Source organism: Melanotaenia boesemani, chromosome 17 (genome assembly GCF_017639745.1).
Source record: "Melanotaenia boesemani isolate fMelBoe1 chromosome 17, fMelBoe1.pri, whole genome shotgun sequence".
NCBI lineage: Eukaryota > Metazoa > Chordata > Actinopteri > Atheriniformes > Melanotaeniidae > Melanotaenia > Melanotaenia boesemani.
Window position 1 is genome coordinate 14587535 of NC_055698.1, and position 24365 is coordinate 14611899.

The 24365-nt window shown below is 38.3% G+C and overlaps 3 protein-coding genes across 5 annotated transcripts; 2 read left to right on the forward strand and 1 right to left on the reverse strand.

Moving 5' to 3' along the window:
- The first annotated feature begins 880 nt into the window (after nt 1–880).
- On the forward strand, nt 881–12021 carry LOC121656757 (catenin beta-1-like). 2 transcript variants are annotated; one of them, XM_042011866.1, is made up of 17 exons: nt 881–1030; nt 2020–2069; nt 3274–3483; nt 3895–4145; nt 4297–4535; nt 5775–5976; nt 6114–6258; nt 6442–6545; nt 6811–6945; nt 7082–7285; nt 7382–7540; nt 7686–7805; nt 7964–8114; nt 8203–8324; nt 8660–8720; nt 10770–10973; nt 11066–12021. In XM_042011866.1, the coding sequence occupies exons 2-16, from the start codon at nt 2057–2059 to the stop codon at nt 10958–10960; spliced, it is 2307 nt and encodes a 768-aa protein (XP_041867800.1). In that variant the 5' UTR covers nt 881–1030; nt 2020–2056; the 3' UTR covers nt 10961–10973; nt 11066–12021. The 2 variants fall into 2 exon arrangements, with proteins under 2 accessions (XP_041867800.1, XP_041867799.1); XM_042011865.1 differs by having other exon boundaries at nt 10770–10965.
- Nucleotides 12022–15193: 3172 nt separating this feature from the next.
- LOC121628042 (forkhead box protein H1-like) lies at nt 15194–17537 on the reverse strand. Of its 2 annotated transcripts, XM_041966936.1 has the most exons (4): nt 17264–17537; nt 16175–16394; nt 15989–16084; nt 15194–15885 (listed from the first exon to the last, which is right to left on the reverse strand). In XM_041966936.1, exons 2-4 carry the CDS (start codon nt 16328–16330, stop codon nt 15256–15258), a joined length of 882 nt encoding a protein of 293 aa, XP_041822870.1. In that variant the 5' UTR covers nt 16331–16394; nt 17264–17537; the 3' UTR covers nt 15194–15255. The 2 variants fall into 2 exon arrangements, with proteins under 2 accessions (XP_041822870.1, XP_041822871.1); XM_041966937.1 differs by lacking the exon at nt 17264–17537 and having other exon boundaries at nt 16175–16403.
- A 5259-nt stretch (nt 17538–22796) lies between these two features.
- Nucleotides 22797–23845, forward strand: si:rp71-45k5.2 (uncharacterized protein LOC560783 homolog). Its single transcript, XM_041966971.1, is given in 5 exon segments — nt 22797–22952; nt 23036–23070; nt 23072–23095; nt 23097–23127; nt 23225–23845. Coding segments are annotated over 5 exon segments (867 nt in total).
- The last annotated feature ends 520 nt before the right edge of the window (nt 23846–24365 follow it).

Here is a 24365-nt window from a genome sequence, read left to right on the forward strand (position 1 = left end):
GGTATATGCATGATATTTGTTATTTTGGTTTTGTTTAATTAAATGTAATATTGGTTTTGCTATAATCTATCAATAATGGATTGTGTTAGGCTTCAGGTTTGTTAAATTACAATTTTTTATGTATGTATGCAATGCTGAAAACATATTTATACGTGAGACTAATTACGAGTGCAATAAAAACATGAGTTAGGGTTGTTAGACTGATACACTGGGATGTAAATTTCAATTACAACACAGCAAGAGTGCAAATTATTCCTCCCAAATCTAAAGTAGTAAGCACTTCCACACAATTCTGACATGATATATTGTACAAATAAGCCTATATAGTACACTAAGTTTAACTATCAAGATGACCTACTGCATCTTAGGATGAAATAAAAGAGGTTAAAAAACCGATACTTTTATTTCTACACAGTTGCATTTTCTCATCAGTTTATTTTGCACTCTGCATACTTTATTTGTTCTTCAACCTCTGCATCATATGCAAAGTTGACATGATTTTAGCTACAAGCCCTCTGTTGGATTCATTTTTACTTAATAATGCTAAATGAAATATCAGTATAAGTTTAAATCCTTTTAATGAAACGTTTTTTTATTTTTTTAGTTGATTTCATGTTAATTTAATGCCTCTATCAAATCACAGCAGTTAATAACTCTCAGTCCTTTCCAGTATATATATATATATATATATATATATATATATATATATATATATATATAACACTAAAACATCACATTGTGTTGAAATAAAAAGTGAATTCTATTTTGCAATAAATAAGAAATAGCAGTGTGTATGCTTAAAGTTATTATAAGGGGCGCCCTACTTTTCCAAGCGCGGCGGAATACGTTATCCCCTCTCTTCGCCATCTTGATGTTCGGTCGCACCGCGGAAGCAACATCTTCGGCGAGGCAGCCACGGGTGTGGTTCGGATTAGTACGGGTGGTTCACCTAGCAGTCGTTTTCCTATTTTCAGCTACGTGAAAGGGGAAAAAATTCTGACCAGAACCACGGAGAAGCCGTTTGACTTTGGTAAATACAATATGCTTAGTGTGATATTTTCTATAACGTATTTACTGCTTGTCAATGTATGCTTCACTTAAGAAAATCATCTTTGGCCGGGGAGGGGGCTCCAGTGGGGTTTTCTGATTTGGCTGGCAGCACAGCAGGTTTTGTACGGTGGCGCCTGGATCTACTTTTCATACGTGTTGGCTTGCTAAGCTAATCAAACCTGAATTAAAAATTCGAGGGTATGGTTGGATGTCACGACTTAAACTATAAATTAATTATTTTGGAAAATAATGATTTATAGTACTGACTGTCTCTCAGTACAAATCGTACGGATTTGTAATTAGTGGTCTAATCCTTAAACACTGATTGTTTATGTTTGCTAGTTAGCTAACTAGCGGAGACATTAGCTGCGCACGTTAGGTTAGCTTAGTGTGCTTTCAAGGTAAGCTAGCCAACCTGTTAGCTAACAGAGGTGGCTAATACATTCTAGCGCACCGGTTTTGAATTCTATGCTGATAAAATTGGCTTGGTTTTCGATGTGGGCCATACGGTTAATTGTGTTTTCCCTTAATGTTGATTAGGTAGCTTGTTATGCTGGTAGTTGAAGCTACCATGAGAGGAGGAGTCATGGAAGTGATTGCGGGCGGAGGGGTAGTCTCTCCCATTGGAAACCCAAGCTGCGAGGTCGGAACTTGGCCGTGGTAGGGGGAGGGGGAGAAATATGCCTTTGATGTTCTTTGCAGCTGAATGGTGAATTGTGTTCGTACTGGCCTGGAAATACCCACCGCTTTGCTCTCTGGGTTGAAGGTGGAGGCCCGGCATTTCCCCTCATATCTATTTGTAAGGCAAACAATCATTTGAAGGACTGGCGCAGGTATTGCAGCGGACAGCGATTTAATTATTAAGACTACGCAGGAAGAACTCTTGAACATTCCGATTAAGTTTGGCTTTGCCTTCTAAGAAATTGGTTCAAGTTTACTTATTCTCCCGTGTACCATTTCCTTTTTCAGACATATCTGCTGTGCGGACTGAGGGCAGGCAAGAACAATGGCTACCCAGTGTGAGTATGGGAAACTATTTTTATATAAGTAGGGTTTATGTTAATACAAATACGATTGTTTCATTACCATGTATGATAATTCTATACCTAATAATATAAATAAATTATTGTTAGCTTTGAAGCACTGTGGAAACAGTAGAAGGCACATACCACTAGATCTCAAAAATGAATTGCATTTCCAGTTTTCCTTTGGAAAAAGTAAAGGAATCTGGAAAACATCAAAGGAAATTGATGTTTACATACTCTAATGCAATGAGGTACCAGACACAGGAAGAAGAAAAAACATGATCTTTACCAGTGCTTTTAAATATTCCCATTAGATTTTCATTTTTATTCATTTAATTTTTCTCTTTTTTTTTTTTTTTTTACTTCTGCATTGGATACGTGCACAATCGACTACTGTACTTTTTCATATCATTATCCTATTTTCTTTATGTACCATGTAGTACTGTGGTAGTTTATTTATATATATATATATATATATATATACACATATATACATACACATATATATATATTCTTCACTCTTCCTCTTTCTCCCTGTCAGGTTTGGTACTGACATATAAAAACTAAAGAAAATAAGATTACAAAAAAAATAATAAAATTATCAAGGGCAGCCATGTATACATCATGTCTCCCTTGGTAGAGCAAATCTGTTAAGCAAATTATGGCACACAGACCACCGTTCTGTATGTTAGGATGCTGGCCGGGACAGGGTTTTTTTTAAAAAAAAAAAAAAGGATACATGCATAATCTGTTCAGATCTCTTCTGGGGCAAGTAGCATTTATGCTGTTATTTGCATTTATATCTTCTGGATGCAACCAGTTCTGTTCAGGTATGACATGCTTGAGTGAAAGAATGTTAACAACAGTGAGTGTGCTAAAATGACCACAACTTCAAAAAGATAGAATATAAGGGAGGAGATGGTGTGTACATCCATTCAACCAACTATGTCTTTAATTGAGCTGGCAGAATGATAAATGATACTTACACACAGTGTTGGTTATTTTGTTAGTATAGTGAGCATGTCAGACACTTAAATAGACATTGTCTTTGAGCAGTGTTCTGTCATGTTAACACAAAATACCAAGCAGAATCATTTTAAAGGCAAATTATGATTACATTCAATATATGAAAAGCATTGTGTGTGGTGTTAAGTTTCCTATTTTTTTTTTTTAATCCAATCTGTTTTTTTTTTTATAGCTGATTTGATGGAGTTGGACATGGCTATGGGAGACAGTAAGGCTGCTGTGAGCCAGTGGCAACAGCAGTCCTATCTGGATTCAGGAATTCAGTCTGGTGTCACCACCACTGCTCCATCCCTGAGTGGCAAGGGGAACCCTGATGCTGAAGAAGAAGATCCAACTCTCTATGACTGGGAGTTCAACCAACCCTTCACTCCTGAGGCTACAGGTATGTGGTTTGCTAGTATACACAAGTGACTCAATAAACATTTTAAAGAATGCTGTTTTTTATTTTAAGCAAACATTCAGTTCTTGTAGTTTAGATGTTGAGTGCTGGAAATGGGCATGTGTAAAAATCTTATTGGTTTTGAGGAGAGCCAGTTGATTGTGTTACTGCATCACTGTGACTTCCTGCCTTGTGTGGCCTGCAATGGTGAGTACATTTATTAAATGGTATGTAGAACTCGCACTGAGCTGAACTACCATGTAAGTAATCAGTTTTAGAAAATGTTATGTATTACAAAGCAGGTTTGGCCAGAAACAAGTGATTACAACTACAGGGGAAAAATACAACTGGGGGGGGGGGAGATACAACGTACATTTCAAAAGCCTCATAGTGTATGTTTTGCTTTTCTTTTAGATATTGAGGGGTATGCCATGACCCGGGCCCAGCGTGTGCGTGCTGCCATGTTCCCTGAGACTTTGGAAGAGGGCATTCAGATTCCACCTACCCAGCTGGATGCAGCCCACCCAACGGCGGTGCAGCGTCTGGCAGAGCCCTCTCAGATGCTAAAGCACGCTGTAGTTAACCTTATTAACTATCAAGATGATGCTGAGCTGGCCACTCGTGCCATACCTGAGCTCACCAAACTGCTCAATGATGAGGACCAGGTATGTGGACAAATTACGGATTTATCACTCGAGTACTTTAAAATAAGTGCCACCTGAGTGAATTGTGATTACAGTAATGGGAAAAAAATTTAATTTATTCCTTTTCCTGTCCTTAACCATTTGTTGCTAAGGTATCTAATCTCTGTCCTAGGTTGTTGTGAATAAAGCCGCTGTAATGGTGCATCAGTTGTCAAAGAAGGAGGCATCGCGCCATGCCCTCATGCGTTCACCGCAGATGGTTTCAGCAGTTGTTCGTGCCATGCAAAACACTGGTGATGTGGAAACTGCTCGTTGCTCTGCAGGCACCTTACACAATCTTTCCCACCATCGTGAGGGACTCCTTGCAATCTTTAAATCTGGAGGTATCCCTGCCCTGGTCAAGATGTTGGGGTAAGATGCCAAAGATTGGGGTTCTAATTGCATTTTATGTGATGGAAAATATTTGTTTTGAAGCTATAAGAATTTACATCTGACCGGCAAGCTTTTTTTTTTTTTGTCAGAGATCTGCTGATCAATGGTGCTTTGAGAGAACTGTTTGGTGGTTTGCTTTGCAGTTCATGTTTGTGTTATATGCAGCACTGCTCCATGTCATTGAGCTAATTAAGTTTTTTTTTTTTTTTTTTTTCTTTTTCTTTTAGACTCAAATGAGTGTTGTTCATAAATATGTTGGAATGCTGACAAAAAGACAGAATTGTATTCTCTATCCATTTTGTCCTTGCTCTGTACTGTCCAGGTGAAGGCTATGCACATTGTAAAACTCCATTCTTGACAATCACAAGTTTACAAATGTGAACTGCAAATCTAGACGTGGTAGAATTAGCATAAAGCTGACCAACTATAAACCCTCTTTGACATAGATACTTTGATACAAGTGACAGACTAGTTTTGTCCACAGATCACAAAACATACTAGTTTTCAATCAGCGAAATTCCTGAGGAATGAAATGCTTTTATCTCTCTGAAAACACTGAAGTGCTACCCATACTAAGTTCTTTGTGTTTTACAATGAAAAGCCAAAACGCTTTGCTCTCTCTTGCAAGTTGCAACCTGTTGGATGTGTGTTTGAATTTGCACCTGGAATCACATCATGCTTTATAGTGCAGGATTTTTTTTTTTTGGATAAGTTTAGGGTGAATTCTAATGTAAAAATGGGACTACGTATACGATTGCTCTTCTTTCTGCCCTCTTTTGCATTCTTGTATTTGGATTATTTTTTTCTTTGTTGTTTTATCTCAAGAATGAATTAATCAAAAATTATGCTAAAAATAAGTACAGGTTGGTGTGAAAATTAGAGAGGTGCTTTCTTTGTATAAATGGGGATACAAGGAGTAATTTAGAATAACATACTAAAGCTTATTCTATAAGTAAATCTTAAACATGCAGTGTTTTGTTTTTTAGTTGTGCTTTGGCCATGAAATTTTCCTTTTTTAAAGAATTTGCATTGATCTGCTGTGACACCAGTTTCAACAAACTCTTGTAGTTTGACAAACCATCAATGGTTAAATAATTTAGTATTTTGTATGGTTTTCTACTAAGCACTTCTTTTGATTTATCTTTTTTTTTTTCTTGTACTAATTATTTTCAAAACTAACTTATTTTAATTTTATTATGATTTTATTTTTCCCTTCAGCTCACCGGTGGACAGTGTTTTGTTCTATGCCATCACCACACTTCACAACCTGTTGTTGCACCAGGAAGGGGCCAAAATGGCAGTGCGCCTAGCTGGGGGCCTCCAAAAGATGGTGGCGCTGTTGTCTAACACCAATGTTAAGTTCTTGGCAATCACTACCGACTGTCTGCAGATCCTGGCATATGGCAATCAGGAAAGCAAGGTACAGGAGCTTGAGCTTATTTTGACTTGCATTTAAATTAATTGACTACATTTTAGGTAACAAGTATCTTCATCTACATACACAATTTCCCTTTTTTTTTTTTTTAAATAATGAACATTGAACTGTTTATGTTCCAGTTGATAATTCTGGCCAGTGGTGGCCCCCAGGCCCTGGTCAACATCATGAGGACCTTCACATATGAGAAACTGCTGTGGACCACAAGCAGAGTGCTTAAGGTGCTCTCTGTTTGCTCAAGCAACAAGCCTGCCATTGTTGAAGCTGGTATGCACATACTTCTGGTCCAGAAATTAAACAGTAACACTATATGGTGAAAAAAAAAAAAATTGGGCTTAAATCTTCTGTTTAACACATTACTATGCAGCTGTGGATATTTCTACTGCTCTAACTTATATTTTAGAGTTACTCAGTTTGAAGTTTTGTAATAAAATGACCTTGTCGACGCAGGAGGCATGCAGGCTCTAGGGCTTCATCTGACAGATCCAAGCCAGCGTCTGGTCCAAAACTGTCTGTGGACTCTGAGAAATCTTTCTGATGCTGCCACTAAACAGGTAAATCACTTTTCTAGTTATAAATGCCAACTTCAAACAAACCTCAGGTTCAGATTTTCAGAGGTGTTGCACACCTTTTCAATAAGATGTTTTTCTTTTTTTAAATGAACAGTAACGGTGTAGAGACTTTAATTTTTTGTTGTCTATATCAAATTTAATGTAGCACATAATAAAATGAAAGCTCCTCTAATCTGAAGTATCTGATAAAGCATTCAAATTTTTATTTATTATCTTTTGTGCCCTGCTACCCTGCCGTTGTCTGTAGGAGGGGATGGAGGGTCTCCTGGGGACCCTGGTCCAGCTGCTGGGCAGTGATGACATCAATGTGGTGACATGTGCTGCTGGCATTCTCTCCAACCTGACTTGCAACAACTACAGTAACAAACTTATGGTCTGCCAGGTATGTATACAAACCTGTGAAAATGATCTGTTTTCGTGGAGTATGAATTGCAAATTTCAATAATTATTTGCCAGGACTGATTTGATGTCTTTTTTTATGGAATTAAAGTGTTCACTGAATGATTTCATCATGTCAGGTTGGCGGCATCGAGGCTTTAGTGCGAACAGTGCTTCGGGCTGGTGACAGGGAGGACATCACCGAGCCAGCGGTCTGTGCTCTGCGCCACTTGACCTCCCGCCACCAGGATGCTGAGATGGCCCAGAATGCTGTGCGTCTTCACTATGGCCTGCCTGTGGTAGTGAAACTACTGCACCCTCCATCCCACTGGCCATTGATCAAAGTAACTTTTCCCCACTTTACCCCTTTTTTCTTCTTTTTTTTTTTTCTCCTTATACGTTTGCACTAATAACCAAAGACAATTTTTTCTGTTTTTTAGGCAACAGTTGGTCTTATTCGCAACCTGGCTCTCTGCCCAGCTAATCACAGTGCTTTGCGGGAGCAGGGTGCCATCCCCCGACTGGTCCAGCTGCTCGTCAGAGCTCACCAGGACACCCAGAGGCGCACCAGCATGGGAGGCAACCAACAGCAGTTTGTTGTATGTTGATAAATGTCACCTTTTTTTTATTTATTTATTTTTTATTTATCTATCTTTTTTAATTTTTAAATTGATCTTTTTTTCCCTTTTATATGTATTTGAGGTAATTTTTTTTGTTGTCTTTTCTACCCTGAAATACATCCAGGAGGGTGTGCGTATGGAGGAAATAGTGGAAGGGTGCACAGGAGCTCTGCACATCCTGGCCCGCGATGTCCACAACAGAATTGTTATCAGAGGGCTTAACACCATTCCACTCTTTGTCCAGGTAAAACGAAACCATCACAGCAATCACAGCATACACAGTCTCAACTATATGGCTTGTTTATGACCTTATCTGTGAAATAAACTTTTCCTTCTTAGGACTCCTGTTCTTTTGTTGATCTTCATATTGTGCATTTTGTGCTCCCTTTTTTCTGTATCCAGTTGCTGTATTCTCCAGTGGAGAATATCCAGCGTGTTGCAGCAGGTGTGCTGTGCGAATTGGCCCAGGACAAGGAAGCTGCTGAGGCAATCGAAGCTGAAGGAGCCACTGCACCACTCACCGAGTTGCTGCACTCCCGCAACGAGGGCGTTGGTAAGTATACAAGCACAGTTTCAGTGTAAACATTTTTTTATTGTCTGTGTCAACCTAAGTAACTTAACCTGTGTTGCTTATGTTTTAGCAACTTATGCTGCAGCTGTCTTGTTCCGCATGTCTGAGGACAAACCCCAGGACTACAAGAAACGTCTGTCAGTGGAACTGACCAGCTCTTTGTTCAGGACTGAACCCATGGCCTGGAATGATGTATGTGCATAGACACAAAATAAACAAATAAGCTGTGATAAGCTTGATACTGATTGCTCTGTATTTACATACAGGGGGAAATGACCATTTTAATCAAGCTTGCTATGAACAGTGTTCATAGCAAGCTTGATTGTGGGTTGTTTTTCTTTTCAATGGGTGGTATTTTACATTGTTGTGAACCTAATAAACCAAAGCATATGATCACAATTCATTGTATAGGAAATTAAGATGTCCTTTTCTACAGCAAAGATTCTCTTTAAATTTATAAAGAGGATATACTGTTGGTTACATAAGCAAGCTTTGTCAGTTTACTCATCACTTTTGGCTCTTTATAGACTGGAGACCTGGGACTGGAAATTGGAGCACAGGGCGACCCCCTGGCTTACAGGCAGGATGGTGAGTTTCTCATCTTTCATTAAATCCCTCCTCTGTTTATCTATATTTTATTTGTGTTTTGATATTTAAAACTAACTGATATTAATTGAGGCTGTCACAAATAACATATTAATGGATGTAACTAATCCCTCTAATTAATTGCGTTAATATTTTAATGCTTGCGCAGCATTACTAGCCCCAGACATCAGTCATTTCTTTGACGGTGGGGTATGAAAGTTTTTAGAAGCAAAATGGAACAAGATGAGCCAGTTTGCACTGTGAATTGATTTTGAGTGTAAAAAGAACATTGATGGAACATTTAATAAATAAAAAATGGTTTAAGGTACCATTTAGAGTCAGCTTGTGCCACGAGAGAGAGCAGCTGTGGGATGATATTTTCTGGTTCTACTACTTGACATCAAAGTTTAGTGTCATCTTTTTACTGCATCATTGCGTTTTCACCAGTCAATGTAGTTGTGCAGTCACATGATCACCGCACACAAACCATAGCTGCATTGCAGCACAAACAAATTCTTCATAGCAGACTGGGAATGTAACTCAAGCAAGCTATCAGAGGCAGCTGTCTGTGATGCTACAACTGAGGAAGATAAAGACCTCTGGCCTCAGAAGAAGCTTGTTTTGGGTGGATTTTGTTCCCCACTGTGACAAGGCACCAACAGCTAAAAATTCTCAGATCAGTGTCATTTCTGTACCTGAACCAGAACCAAAAGCTCTTTGCTGAATGTTACGGTTTCTAAGACTCAATTTGTTTTAAATAAATGGAGTAATTTGGTTTATGTAAGTGTCTAATCATGATTAATTAATTTTAAAGCTGTTAACAATCTTGAGTAAAAGTTTTAATCATTTGACAGCCCTAGTATTAATAGAATCAATCAAAAGTGTCGGTTGGGCGATTTTAATTAGATTTAATTTTCAGATATTTTCTAAAATTTTTAAAACTGATATTAAAATTATGTCAAATATATTTTTGTTGCTTACCTTGTTAGGTAAATTTAGTTCATGCTGCAGGCTCAGTACAGTATGTCATCTTGTGTTAAGAGAAGTGTGACAGTGCACATGTGGAGTTTTTTGGGAAGAATTAACTTGCAAAATATTCCAAAGTTGCAATTTGGGTGATACTGGGAAATGAAACCTGTTGTCTGTAAACAATTTGGTTTTCAGTGAGTTAGACTTGGAACGAATCAAAATACTGTGCAGTATTTGTTACACAAGGTAACACAACCAGTTTATTTAACCGTTTGACCTCTGGTCACAAAGTGGTCTGTGACTAAGCCAAAGAGAACAAGGTTTGAAAAGAATATTTTGGAAGTTTTCTCAGCTAATTCCACAGCAAACACCTTTCTACCCAAGTCTCTGAAGTTGTTTTCGAGTAAAGTTCGAGTTGTGTGTCTGTGCTGTATAAGTAGCTCACCATTTTCATTTTTACCGACTCATTTGCTTCTTTCCATCAATGTACGTTAGGGATTGTGGCGTTTATGTCAAAAAGATGATCTTCAAGGAGCCTCGCCTGCTATTTCGGATGTAATGTTAACAAAAATGAAAATAAATTCCACACTGTACTTTTGCATTATGTTTGGCCTCCTCTGCGCTTAACGAACACAGTCGCGTTCCCAGCTGTGAGCACTTCTCTAACAGTAACTGTAGAAAAAGGCCAGACCACATTGTCCACACATAATCCTGAACATGTCCAGTGTTGTGTGAAAACAGTTTAACAATAGAAGTTCATCTCCTCTTATAAAGAAAAACAAAAAAAAACTAGGCTCTTGAATTAGAGAGATTATGATTTTTGTTTTAGCCATGTTGCTCCTGACTATAGGTAGGTTTTTCTGAGTGTGTGTGTGTCAAAAACATTTGTTTTCACATTAAGGCTTTTATCTTTTCAGTTTTGACTTCCACACCAGAGATCTTAAAAATCTAACAAGTTCGTCTAGCTGTAGATCATCCTGCAGCTTTCTCAGAAAATGACGTTCTATTGGGACAAATGAATGAAGCTGAAGCTTAGAGTGTATTCCTTTCATTGGAATCAAATGTCCTTTCATTGCCTTTCAGATGGAGCATATCGGGCCTACCCCCCAGCTTACGGGCAGGACTCCCTGTTAGACCCCATGATGGAAGGTGCCGACTACCATGCTGACACGCTGCCTGACCTGGGTCACCACACTGATCCTCTGCCAGACCTTGGCCACACCCAGGATCTGATGGACAGCAACCAGCTGGCCTGGTTTGACACCGACCTGTAGGATTGGTGAGATGGTCCATAGAACTCTTACATTAGCTACTGTCTTTTTTATGCATTATCTTAACAGTGTATTAATAAAACATCCTTGTGTGTTTTTTCTTTACAGTTGTTTTCTAATAGAACCTGCATTGTGACTGGCCTGTATTGTCTGAAGCAGCATTGTGATTGCCCTGTAGATTGTTAAAGGAAAGAGGAATAAGTGGTCTTGGAAAGTGCCTGACACAGGAAGATAAAGATGGTTGCCACAGGAATGTTAAAGCAAGTTGAAAAGGGGGGAAAGAAGGAATAAAAGAATCAGATGTGGAATCATACAATGGAGGTCCAAGAGCAGGTTATCTGTTTGAATGAGCACACATGAGGTGGATCTTAAAAAGTGTGAAACACATATGTTTTAGCCTTGCCTGTATTCTTATCAAATTTGTTTCTATTTTTCTTATTCATTTTTTTTTTATTTCTTTTGTATTATTCATTCTGTTATGGTACTGACCCAGCTTGCCTTCGCACTAGCCATCTTCATTTCATTTCAGTGCTAATCATTTGTAATTTCTTTCCTTTTTTTTTTCTTTTTCTTTTTTTTAAGAACGTATGTTACACGTAGTGTTAAGTTATAGTGATATTATACAATGTTCCTTTGGTTATGGTCGAATGTGTAGAACACTAATAATCAGTTAAAATGTATTCTGACTTAAAGTGTAACATTGTGTAGTTTTTTTTATAATCTCAAAAATGGAGAATTATGCATTCTTAATATGTGCTTGTTTAAGCATAAAATATGTCGGTGTCAAATGTTCTAAAGAGGGATATGGGTCAAATTGAGGGTGTGTTGGGGATAAATCTAGAGACAAGTGTTTTATATACAGTATCACTGGTAGCTTCACTATTTTGTATGCTATCATTGGATGTGTGAAAGAAAAATTCTAATGCTATTGTTGGCGGTCTGATAAAACCCAGTTTTATGTGCTATCAAGGGTAGCTAGGTTGACAGACAGTTGTAGTCCTGCTGTGTTTATTTTGGAGACGAGGTTATAACACGGCTGAACAATAAAATGGCATTTTATTTCATTCGGTCTCTGTCCTGCGTTTTCTGTTCTTACAGAATTATCTGTAGATAGTCGGGTTCAAAATGAAAACATTTCATTTTTGAGGTTTTTCCACTCAAAATACTAAAACTGTACTGACATCAAGCTTGCAAGCTTAGTAAACCAGGCATGATGACTCATGTCTTGGTCAGTATAAATGAAACATTCTTGTAAGTTTAACCAGAAATGAAGGTGTGAAATGTCCTTTTTATGTTTAATATTCATTCACAGTAATAGCTCGTTCTTTTCTTATAAAAGACGCTCTTTGCTCTCGGCTTACTTGCATCCAAGTTCGACGCGCTCCAGCGCTCTTTGGTTCAAAACAAATGATCATGAAGTCCAAACATTTCTTTCCTCTGGATCAATGATTTTATTTCCAAAAGTGTTAGCGTTTCTTACCGCACCATGACGTGACTGGCAGGCATCTTTCTTTCTTTTTATCAAAACAAAACAAAAATAACCAACGCTGGCCGCGGTCTAAAACTGTATAGCTGCATGCCTGAAACCGAGAGCTCACCTGGCCCCAATAGCCAACACTAATATAGCCCAGGTGCTGCAGTCACCTGTCCATAAAGAGGGGGCGGAGATGAGAAACGGCATCAACCATGTGCAACAGTAAACAATCAAAATAAACAATTCATTACTTTAGTTCAACTCATAATTCAAATCCTAATACTTCACATTTTTATCTCATAAACTAGCAAATAGAACAAATAACAGCCATTCAGAAACAGTATAAATCCATCAAAACATAACACAATAATTTGGCTCCTACACACAGCTTTGGCCCTTAGCATTGGCTGTCTGTTAAAAACGGACTCTCAGCCACCTAAATAATATCTGTTGTTGATGAAAAAAACTTTTGTGAAATTTTTCACCATGATGAAATGCTCATGTTTCAGAAGAGTAAGGATAATCTTTGTGGTGGAGAATCTCACAACTTATTAGGCTTACTAATGAGATTAACCAATAATGTCCATTCAAAATGGGGGAAAAAGCACCAGAGAGACTGGAGGTTTTTTATCTTTTTTATAGCTGAAGAATGATTTCACCATTAAATGACTACATGTCCAAAGAATAATTTTAAGAGAAATGTAAATTGTTGATGTCATTTTGGCTACAGACAGAAAACCTCTGTATTGATTAATAATTTAAAAGTTAGTCTATACTGATGGGGATGCATCGGTATATGGTGTGTCTGTCAAGGTGATATTAATGAAAGATTTTGGGGCAGTTTATGCTGTTGTGTGGCTGCCGTTCCTTTTTATTTGCAAAACTCCTTAGTTTTGGGATGTTTACAGAGTTAAAAAAAAAAAAAAAAAAGGAGATGCAACTGTGATAAACATCACGTGACTTTATTTTCTTTGATTTAGCATCATACAAATGAGAATAGATCTTAGAACATAGGTTTCTTAATGTCAGCTTTGAACTTATTTTGTCTAACACTTTTCCAGTATTTTTTTTTTATTTCTTTTTATATGGATTTGTAAAATAGGTTATTAACAGAGTTAAAATAAATTTGTATATCGTTCAGCATGCCAACTTTGGAACTTATGTTGTAAAATGACTTAAAAGTCGGGACCAGAAAACTGTTAGTCTGTTATTACCCGCCCTAAAGACAGCCATTAAAAGTCAGTAGGATGCAGTGTAGGTGTGTATTCCATGTTAATGAGGTCTGAAGTCTCCTGTGGGTTCACGTACGTGTTAAAAAAAAAAAAAAGCATCCTGTCCAACAGCTTTTTTGCAAATTTCCTAAAAGCCATCTCACTGTTTTGTTTTTACCAATGATGTTTTTTACTTCTTTGAATAAAACATTAATGAAATATGTTGTGCATTTAAAAAATACAATCTGTTCTTGCTTCAGTAGACTGCAGCTCCAGATCAAAGAAATATCTGAATGTGGTTTTAAAACACTGTTTTTGAGGCTTATAATCAAACACCCCATAGATGCCCACACTGAATTTGATGCAACAGGATCAACAACAGAATGAAAAAGTTGCACAAAGATTAAAAATAGACAAACGCTTCATGGAACATCTGACATCTCACATCTGTGGAGGCATGAGGCAACAACACCGAACTCTCACTGAACTTTCCTGCCTACAGTCTAGACACACCACACACTGCAGACATTTTGTACATTATAAGCCAAAATTTTTAAAACAAAAACTATTTTTTTCTATTTAATTTACAAAACTCAACAGTGGGCCCTATTAAACACAACGGAAAACATACTCAGTCTCCATTCAAAGTTATTTAGGTAAGAAAAACCTGAAGGCCTTGCAGAAAGGAGATTCACATTGTAATGTAGGCGATTTACCCAGAATGGTGTGGTTTGTAAATGGAAAGCTCTCAACTACATTCCAGTGATTTTCACCTCATTTGCTCTCAACACTGCCAGACTCAGCAGGGTGATGAGGCAGAGGCAGCATCTCCAAAATACATTCCTATGCAGTGGATTCTTCAACTAAACTATCTGAAGTAAAGACGAACACCAAACAACCACCATTCTCACATTTTACAGCTACCTGTACTTTATTTTTTAATTTAATGCTGCAAATAATGTTGTAGGGTAACATGGTTTGTCAAATTTATATAAATACTGGTAAAACATTGACAGTAAACAGCACAGCAGCGGTTTCAACAGTGTGATGTATGAGGCCACATTTCACAGTAGACTGGATAATGTGTCATACTGTGTTTTAACTTGTTTTACTGCTGAGAAGCGATTAATTTTGTAAACAGTAACAGACAGTAGTATAGATCATATAAAATCCTGGAAATAAACAAATTCTTTCCTTCTCTTGAAGTGTTTCCCTTTTTTTGCAGAGGTTTTAGTCCTTGTGACTGCATGAAAATGATCTGGTCACAGTCATGTGACACATTTGGTGTGTGACCTGTTGTTTGGACATAGAAAAACAAATAACAAGGGTATATGTAACTGAATCAAAGACTTCTCAGATCCAATTTTAGATCATATTACGGTAATGTTAACAGTAGACTGTGTTGATTTACCTATGTGTATCTATTGTTGACATAGATTAATTTACAGATGCCATAAAATATAAAAGGCTGGACAGTTATCAATATACATAAATAAGTTCTATTTGTGTTACGCTATGTGGATAAAATAATAAAACAAGCCTGCAAACTGATTTCTGATTGAATTTTATTAAAAAGAGGTAAAGTGCAAAAAGGTATGTCAGGTATGAAAGAATTACATGCTGAAAAATAAACCATTATGGGTAAATGCTGGTACAGAGTATGTGATGTAACTACTGTGTGGGCTGGTGAAATATGGAGCAGCACTGGCTCTGGTGTAGACTGGGAATAAGGGCTCAGTGTGCACAGGTATCCTGGTGAGCCGAGCAGCTCCTGTAGTGATGGGGCCATAGTGTGTGCTGCCCCCTGCTGGGCAGAAAGGGGAACTGCCAGCTGAAGTGTGTAGGAGAGACTCACAGGGGTCCCAGTTGAAGCTCCTCTTTATCCCAGCTTGTCTGTGTGCAGGCTGAGGCTGTTGCTCCGCTCTGACCTGCACACTGGACAGAGGACAAGCTCTGGAGCCTCCAGCAGAGGGACTGTCTCTCTTCAGGAGGGATTCGATGGAGAAAGAACTGTTGAACTTTGCTTCATGTTTGACTGCTCTGCAGGCATCTGGTTCAGGTTTCCGAGTTGTGTGCTTCTCCGATGGTCTTCTCTGGTTCTCTGTTGCCACTTTGAGGCTCAACTCAGGGAACAGATGCAGGATTTCACTAAAGTGACGGCGCACCATCTTTGTTGTGATCTGACTGTAGTCCAGTTTCCAGTAGTTCCTCTTACTATTCAGTGACCCTTTTGCGACTGGAATCTGAAAAATAAAGACACTGCTGAGTAACGAAAAAGCACTCAAAGCCTTAGTTTGTTATAGTTTGGGGAAAAAAAATCATATTTGATAAAACAATAAAACTTACCTTAAGAAAACATTTGTGACTTGACAAACAAACCCTGATGTTGTTCTCAACACATACTCTGTCCTCAGAGATGACCAGGGACAGCTCGTCCATCAACTACAAAACATATAAAAAGAGGAAAATGCCACTAAATGTTTGACATAAGTTTTTAGGCCATCCATTTTGAAGTCTTTTGCTCTTTGTTACCTGAGGGAAGGTGAGCATCTTGTCTGGAGCACTCTGGAGGACAACAGCAATCTTTGCCAGGTAGGTGGTGGCCTTCTTGAAAACGTCTCTCTTAGCACTGCTGGATGAATCACAGGGAGGCAGCTGAGCTTCAAACTTTCCTGTTTCTCTCTGCATCTTGTTGGAGAATCAAGTTCCACACAGATGAGCTCATGTCGACCTTTAGCTCTGGATATAAGTCCTGTTGGGACAATAGGACATTAGAGGGTGTGCACTGAAGTTTAATGAGCACCCTTTCATGAGATGATGAGCCATAATGCTGGAGGTGGAGCCAGACATCATAGGAACTGGTATTTTCTAGAAACTCCTTCTTATTGATGAACTAAAAAAAAAACCCTTAAAACTTAAAATAGTCTGTTCAGAAATAGACTTTTAAGTGTTTAATATAATTCATAATTGTGAGAAAGTTAATTATGCCAGTAGTTTGTACAAATCTGAACAAACACAACATACAGATGCATGCAGCTTTTTGTTCTTTAATTTCACACCTCTGTCAGCTCTGATAGGAGAGTTTTTATGTAGCAAATGTTTTTTTAACATGTACAAAAGAAGGCCAAGGCATATGCTCAGCCACGTATTCAACCTGAATAGTCTCTGGTCCTGTGAGAATATTATTAAATTGATTATCGTTCACATATTCATACGAAAAAAGTTCATTTAATTCTGTAAAAAAAATCACATTATGAAAAATAAGTAGAATTTCTGTCTGAAATGTGTATGTCTGTAAAACTTATTAGTGACTTTACCAAAACAACAATATGTATATTTCAGGTAGTCAATATAAAGAATCTGTAGGTTCATTTTTGTTTAAAACAAATCTCTGGACAGTCTTTGAAGGCTTTAATATACAAGTGGAAAGTGGAAAGCAGCTGAAGTGTATAACTCTCCACAAACATGTTTCTTATTGTGAGTGAGACTGAATGCCTTCAGTCACATTCCAGCAGTTAACGCCTCATCTGGCCCCAGTCACATTTATTTCCACTGAAACAAAGTATTTCAATAACACAAGGTTGTTAAAAGCAGCTATGTCTTTATTATTTACATACTTACCTTATGCATTTCTTTGTATTTGTAACATACAATAAAAATGTATCTTTCATTTGGTATTTTAGCTAAAGTTTAAACAACATCTACACATATTTCTATCTGAAACGTAATCAAAGTCAACATTTGACCCAACTGTCTGACATCTTTATTGGCATAAGCAGTAGCAGCTGTTTATTCTGAAGGTCTGAAAGTTTTAGAAAATAAAGCCAAGAACTGATTTATTTCCTGCAGTAATCACATTTCTGCTCAACCTCTCTGCTGTGTGCATTGATGGAGAAAATTCCATCTTTCTTTTGTTTTTCTCTGTTTTATTAATTGCACAGTATAACTTTTATCATTAGGAACATTTTTACTTTAATATAACACCAGACATTAATTCTGGTTTTATTTAGTTTATGTTATAATCGCTTTCAACTTATTTATTCAGTGTTATTTGGATATATCCGTTTTAATATAAGAGATCTTTGAGCAGCTGAGTAACAAACCTTCAATCAAAGAAGAGTGAAATCAGCTGGTCTAGTGAAACCTGCAGACACACAGCCATCCAAAATCCAGGACTCGTTTTTGCACAAAGCTTTCAACACAGGTTATGTGTTGATGAATGTAAATGGGGATCACTGATGTAAATTACTGCTGTCGTTATATGAGACAAAAGGCAGGAGGATTGGCTGTAAAGGTGAGATGAGTAATGTGTTAAATGTTGGTATGTGATTGCTCATTGGAATGTTGCCCTCAGTCAGGTGTGTGGTCCATCCTTTAAGGAAAATAAATATGTTTATATTTGCTCTTACATCAGCTTAAGAAACTGAGTTGACCAAATTGCAGGATTAAACATTACAGTCAGAAATACATAAAATACATCTCTGCTGTGACTTGATTTAGATTGGATTGATGCTAATACTGACAAGTTTGTTTAGCTTAATTAATACTTTCAAACAACCCTGAACACAAATACCAGGGACAGAAAGAAAGTACATAGTGACACGTGTTTAATTTGTCTTTATGTGCTGCAGACACATCAGACCCATACTGTAATGAAGGAAAGTGCAAAAATTCTCTTCAGAAAAGTTTATGAAGGTTATTAAGATTAAGTTTCTAGTAATAATACAAGCTTAAAGCACTTCAATTACTTATTGAGTTACAAATTTGTAAAGTTTAAATTAAATAATTTTTGTGACATTATTTTAGTCTTATAAATAATTAGTATTTCACTGGATCATAAAGTTTAAAACTGATTTTAATGAGCCTTAAAGATGCTTTTCAGCAGGCAGCTTTTCCTGAGTGTTTGAGTTAAGAATTTAAAAATTCCTCTTCACAATGCTACACTTCCATGTTATTTTGGATTTTTATTGCTATGTGGCAACATGATCCCTCATAAAAATGGAACTCTAGTGGCGTAGAGATTGAGAACAAACTTTTTAAATATCCTCCTGAGTAACAGTAGTTCAAATTTGTCCTCTGTGGAGGACATTTGTAAACCTGAATATCTCCATCGCCCTGCATGCTATTAAATCAACTCATTTTGTTCTCTAAAGAGGACATTCAGGGCTTTTGAATGGTACCACATTTATAGGGGTGGGGCTTTGGGAACTTCCTGTTTGTCTTCAAGGAAAATGGCATTCATTACCACAATCACATTTTATGAGAAGAGGAAAAGTAAGTGCATAATACCTTTTTTTTGTGCAAATGTAGTCCTGAAATACTATTGTAATATTTCTTTATGAATCTCTTAAGAACACATCAAACAAATTTTCTAAATGAATAGAACAACATTTTACCACAACATTTAAGAGTTTGAGAAATGTTTTCTGTAGTGGACATTTGTAGTTATTTCCTCCATTTTGTTCTGTATTTTTTTAATTAAGAAGAAAGAGATTCACTGTCAGAGGCAGAGAGAATCTTGTGACAAATTGTTGATGGAAACTCAACTATTGAGTTGTCTGCTCGAGATGCAGCATTTGAGCCAGAAGCAGGATCATGTGCATTGATGAGCAAATGGTTTCATTTACCAGTCACTGCCCAGTGCGCCAGTATGTGCCAGACAAACCATTTCTGACTGGATTGAAAATGTTCACTCATTCCTATGTTGACTTCGTGGTATTTTCTTTGGGATTTACTGATTATCAGTTTTACTATATGATGTTCTGCCGTCCACTGTAGTGGACACATAACTTGGAAAATAAATAAATAAATAAATATATAAAAAATATATATTTCAAAAAAATATTTTCAGTTTTCTCCTTACCCTTCAAACTGTTGGAATTTTAAAAAATATTGATTAAACAATTGTTTTTCCTGGTAGTCAGGAGGATATGACTTTAGTCCAAAATCATTGAAAATTCCTGCCATTTTTCATTTATTTGATCATTTTAATCTTTCCAGGTGAATCCAAGCAGTACTATTTAATTTTCCTTACAGGGGTTCATATTGTTTGTTAGCTTGTGCTGTTATTTCATGAACTGAGTTTTCGTGTGATACGTGGAATCAAAAACATTTTTATGTTCAGCTGAGATATTTAATGCACTCAGACACAACAGGAGAGCATTTATTACAAGTTTAATTACTGGTGTAACTAATTTTTCCCACTAGCATTTGTGGATTTTTGAAGATGAGCTCAAAGTAATAATTATCAGCATGTTTGTATCATGATTGTCAAGTGTGATTTCAAGCCAATGAAATGCGCATCCAGAGTATCCCATGGTTTACCTTCTCACATGGCACATTTTCAAACTGACTTATTAATTACTGACCTAATTATTGACCTGTTTTATTAGAAACACACGTTGGAAATACAGCGATGTGTCCTAAAGACAGAAGGAAAGAAAACTGAGAACGTCGTGGATGTCTTGCTGAAATTTATTGCTGATGCACAAGATTCAAATTCACATTTTTCAAATTCACATTTTTCTGAGAAATTACTGAAAGAGAATATACATATACACTTGTGCAGCATTTGGATAAAGTGATAGAGAATAAAAAAATTCCCAATGCATTTAGGTCACATAAATCTCACGTGCAGAGAGGGTGGCATGTTGTTTGAGCGGCGTTTCAGCGGTTCAATCCTCTACATTGTCTGAACATACTTGGCACTGCCATTCAGTCTCCTTTCAGCATTTCCCACATGCGCACCTGTAGCAATCAACACAGCGTAAAGTGGCGTGATTGTTCCTGCACCGACAGTTCACCTGACACATTGCCCTTTTCCCTTGGCCAGGCCAGGTATGGGGGGGTTGTTGCCGAAGAAGTTTGTCCTTATTCGCGGCCTTCTCTTCCAAATGCGACTTTCAAGCTCGCTTGCAACCTCCACCAGGAAGTCCACCCGTCTCTCCTGCACCCCGGTGCATGTCTGATAATGCACATGTGCATTCAGTTCTGCCATGTCAATCATGTTGTAAAACACAGCGACGGGCCAGCGCTGCGTTCCTGAGCGCACAGTGTACTCTCGCAACATCTGCTCATCACATCCACACTGCACTGCTTTTGTAGTCTGTGTTTGGCTTCTCAACCACGCTGTGCATGCTGCTGAGGATGCAGACGGTCTTCCTCCGTTTGGACGCATAAACAGTCAGTGTGGCACCAAAGGTTGAAAACACCTGATGAATAAGATGAGAGAAAACGTTATTATTGCAGCACTTACACACCGTGATGACACTCGAGCCCTTGATGTAAAACAACAAAAGAAAATCCTAGCACTACATAAAACAAGATATCTGCAACATCCCGCTCCCGGCAATTCTTGACTGTGCCGAGGAGGGTGGTCTTCCGGCTGAGCAGTCGTCGCGCAAGTGACAAAGATGTGAAGAAGTTGTCGGTGGTAACAGTTCTTCCTTTGTGCATGAACGGTTCCATTAGCTTCATCACCACGTTTTCGGATAGTCTCTCCACTTTGGGAGAACTGGGGTCCTTGCCAAGATATGGGGTGGCATTGCACACATACTTGGTTCTCGAATCATGTGCCACCCAGAACTTGATGCCAAACTTCTGCAGAAAGTAGCAACGAGTCTTCGTTGGGAAAAATTGCTCGTCAATAGTGATGTATCTGCCTGGGTTGTAGGATGTGATGCAGTTGGCAACAAAATAACCCCAAACATCAGAGACCGCAGCAAACCTGTCAGTCCCAACTCGTTCACTGCGCGTAGCCATGTCATCGAAGCGTAGATGTCTTGGAAGCGGTTTCGGGCCATAATGCCAATGATCATTGGGTGTCCCAGTTTTGCAGACCATGCGTCACGCAGCGACGGACGTTTGATCACAAACAGCAAGAGGAGGATGGCGGTGAAAGCCATTAGTTCAGGGATGGCCATGGCCCAACTGTCATGCTGCGTCTCTCATTCATGCTGAACAGTCCACTCCTGAATAGTTTGAAGTCCACAGTCGCATGAAGTGCTGCATGGTTATAAAAAATATATATATGTAGGCCTATATATTAAACACATAGCACACACTTACCCTACAGTACTCGAGAAAAGGCGCTCTGTGTTTATATTGGGTATCCCTTCACATTTTGTTAGGCCTATGCCCTGTACAATATAACCTGCAGATGTGGAAAACAGACAAGGGACGCCTGTTGACTGTTTAGCCATTACTTTGTGAAGAAAAAACATAACTTGTCTATGGTGTTTTCAACGTTTCACACAATGTGGAGTTGACCGAAACTAGTTTTGAAAACACTTTTCTGTTCCCACAAAAGTCAGAAAGAAGGTGATGTCTCTCATTTGAAAGCAGACTATGTGTACAATATTGCGATTATTGTGCGAACCATTTTACACATGAGCAATGCCAAATAAAGGGTAGCCTATGTGAAAAATGGTCAAAAGCTTATAAGCTATTTGTGATGACTGAAACAGTCCGTACTCAGGCTCTCAGTAGACATCTGAGGCTACCAGGCTCTTTTTAAGCATACCCTTCCCCCTGATCTGAGTGTGTCCATGTCAGACAATCAGTCAAGCTCTTGACGCACGTTGTCTCTGCGTTTACAGATGAAAGGCGGCTAATTGTAGGCCGTTGAGTTGTTGAAGCCAGCTTTTTGGCTGTCCTCTGGGCATGGTAGCAGAAGAAAACTCCGGGGTTTCTAGTGTTAGTCATAGGTGTGTTAGCCATTTACAGTGGGATACACAAAGGAATATTTTCCTTCCTTTTGGTGATATCTCAAAGCAAGCAGAAGGATTTCAGAAGCAGGGGTAAGAAAAAGAAAACCTAATTGCATTTAGTTTTAGTGTTTCATTTAAAGTCTGCATTTCTAAAGTTTTATGCTTTAAGTTCGTATTAGTTCAAAAGTTAAAAAAGTGGTTGACTGAAATGCGCAGGCACACACAAGCAGATTAAGTTTTTGAAATGGACAATTCCTGTGATGTCTGGCTCCACCTCAAGCATTATGGCTCATTACATCTTGAAAGGGAGCTAATTAAACCGCAGTGCAGACCCTCTAATGTTCTATTGTCCCATCAGGATTTGTATCCAGAACTGACTTGTATCATGAACTCTAGGAGGGGTATGTGATGGTGCTGATCTTTGTGGAACTTGATTCTCCAACAAGATGCGGAGAGAGACTGAGAAGTTTGGAATTCAGCTGCCTCCCTTTGATCCGTCCAGCAGTGCTCAAAGAGAAGTTTTCATGAAGGCCACCACCTACCTGGCCAAGATTGCTGTTGTCCTCCAGAATGCTCCAGACAAAATGCTCACCTTCACTCAGGTAGTATAAAACTATTTGGTGTTGTCTGACATACAATATGAAATGTAATTTGCTCATTTTAAACTCACCATGTTGCCTTGCAGATAATGGTTAAAGTGGTACTACTAATCTCCAAAGACAAAGTCTGTTGAGAACAACATCAGAATGTTTGTCTACACACAAGTGTTTTATCAAGGTATGTTTTTATATAGATTTACATTTAAACAGTTAATCCCTTAATGTACTTAGAATGCATTTTAATGAAATGTATTAACTAGCATTTTATTTATCAGATTCCAGTCGTCCCAGGTTCAAATTTAAGTAAGAGGAACTACTGGAAACTGGACTATAGTCAGATCACAACAAAGATGGTGCGTCGTCACTTCAGGGAAATCCTGCATCTGTTCCCTGAGTTGAGCCTCAAAGTGGCAACAGAGAACCAGAGCAGACCAGTGGAGAAGCACACGACTCTGAACCCTGAACCAGATGCCTGCAGAGCAGTTAAACATGAAGCAAAGTTCAACAGTCCTTTCTCCATCGAATCCCTCCTGAAGAGAGACAGTCCCTCTGCTGGAGGCTCCAGAGCTTGTCCTCTGTCCAGTGTGCAGGTCAGAGCGGAGCAACAGCCTCAGCCTGCACACAGACAAGCTGGGATAAAGAGGAGCTTCAACTGGGACCCCTGTGAGTCTCTCCTACACACTTCAGCTGGCAGTTCCCCTTTCTGCCCAGCAGGGGGCAGCACACACTATGGCCCCATCACTACAGGAGCTGCTCGGCTCACCAGGAAGATACCTGTGCACACTGAGCCCTTATTCCCAGTCTACACCAGAGCTGCTCCATATTTCACCAGCCCACACTGTAGTTACATCACATACTCTGTACCAGCTTTTACCCATAATGCTCTTCGATTTTGATTGCAAGTAAAGTTCCCACAATTGAAATTTTGCACTTTTTACATGTTCAGTGTTTTTTACAGATGAATTTTTCTTTGGGATCAGAGACATTAGGCACAGAAATGGTCAAGAGTATATTGTAGGTATCTTGTTGGGTATTTGTTAAACCATTTTATTAGTAGATAGTGATTTCCTAAAATCCACCCTAGAGAGAAAGAGGATTATCTTGATCACTATTGTTTTTCTAAATCTGAAAATAGAAAATAATCTTTGTCTAAGGTTAGCATGGTATGACCACCAGAGGGAAGCAGAGTATTTAAGGCCTGCGCTTGAGATGAAGCTGATCCGATCTCCTGTGTGTCTAATACTGAAATTTAAAAAAAAAAAAATTTGTTATATTCCATTGTTTCTTTGAGTTTCTTTCAAACAAAACCATTAGCATTGGTACATTCAGTCTCTAAAACCAAAAAGGGACCAGATAGCCCTTCTGAAAAAGCAGGTCACACTTTTTATTTTTATATATACAGACGTGGACAAAAGT

Excerpts from the sequence above, each read along its gene's own strand:
- LOC121656757 (XM_042011866.1), top strand. Across the intron at positions 3,484-3,894 it reads CTTCACTCCTGAGGCTACAG|ATATTGAGGGGTATGCCATG; the intron begins GTATGTGGTTTG and ends CTTTTCTTTTAG. Across the intron at positions 6,946-7,081 it reads ACAAACTTATGGTCTGCCAG|GTTGGCGGCATCGAGGCTTT; the intron begins GTATGTATACAA and ends TCATCATGTCAG.
- LOC121628042 (XM_041966936.1), bottom strand. The coding sequence starts at position 16,330 with ATGCAGAGAGAAACAGGAAAGTTTGAAGCTCAGCTGCCTCCCTGTGAT. Across the intron at positions 16,085-16,174 it reads AGATGCTCACCTTCCCTCAG|TTGATGGACGAGCTGTCCCT; the intron begins GTAACAAAGAGC and ends TATGTTTTGTAG. Across the intron at positions 15,886-15,988 it reads GTCACAAATGTTTTCTTAAG|ATTCCAGTCGCAAAAGGGTC; the intron begins GTAAGTTTTATT and ends TTTATTTTTCAG.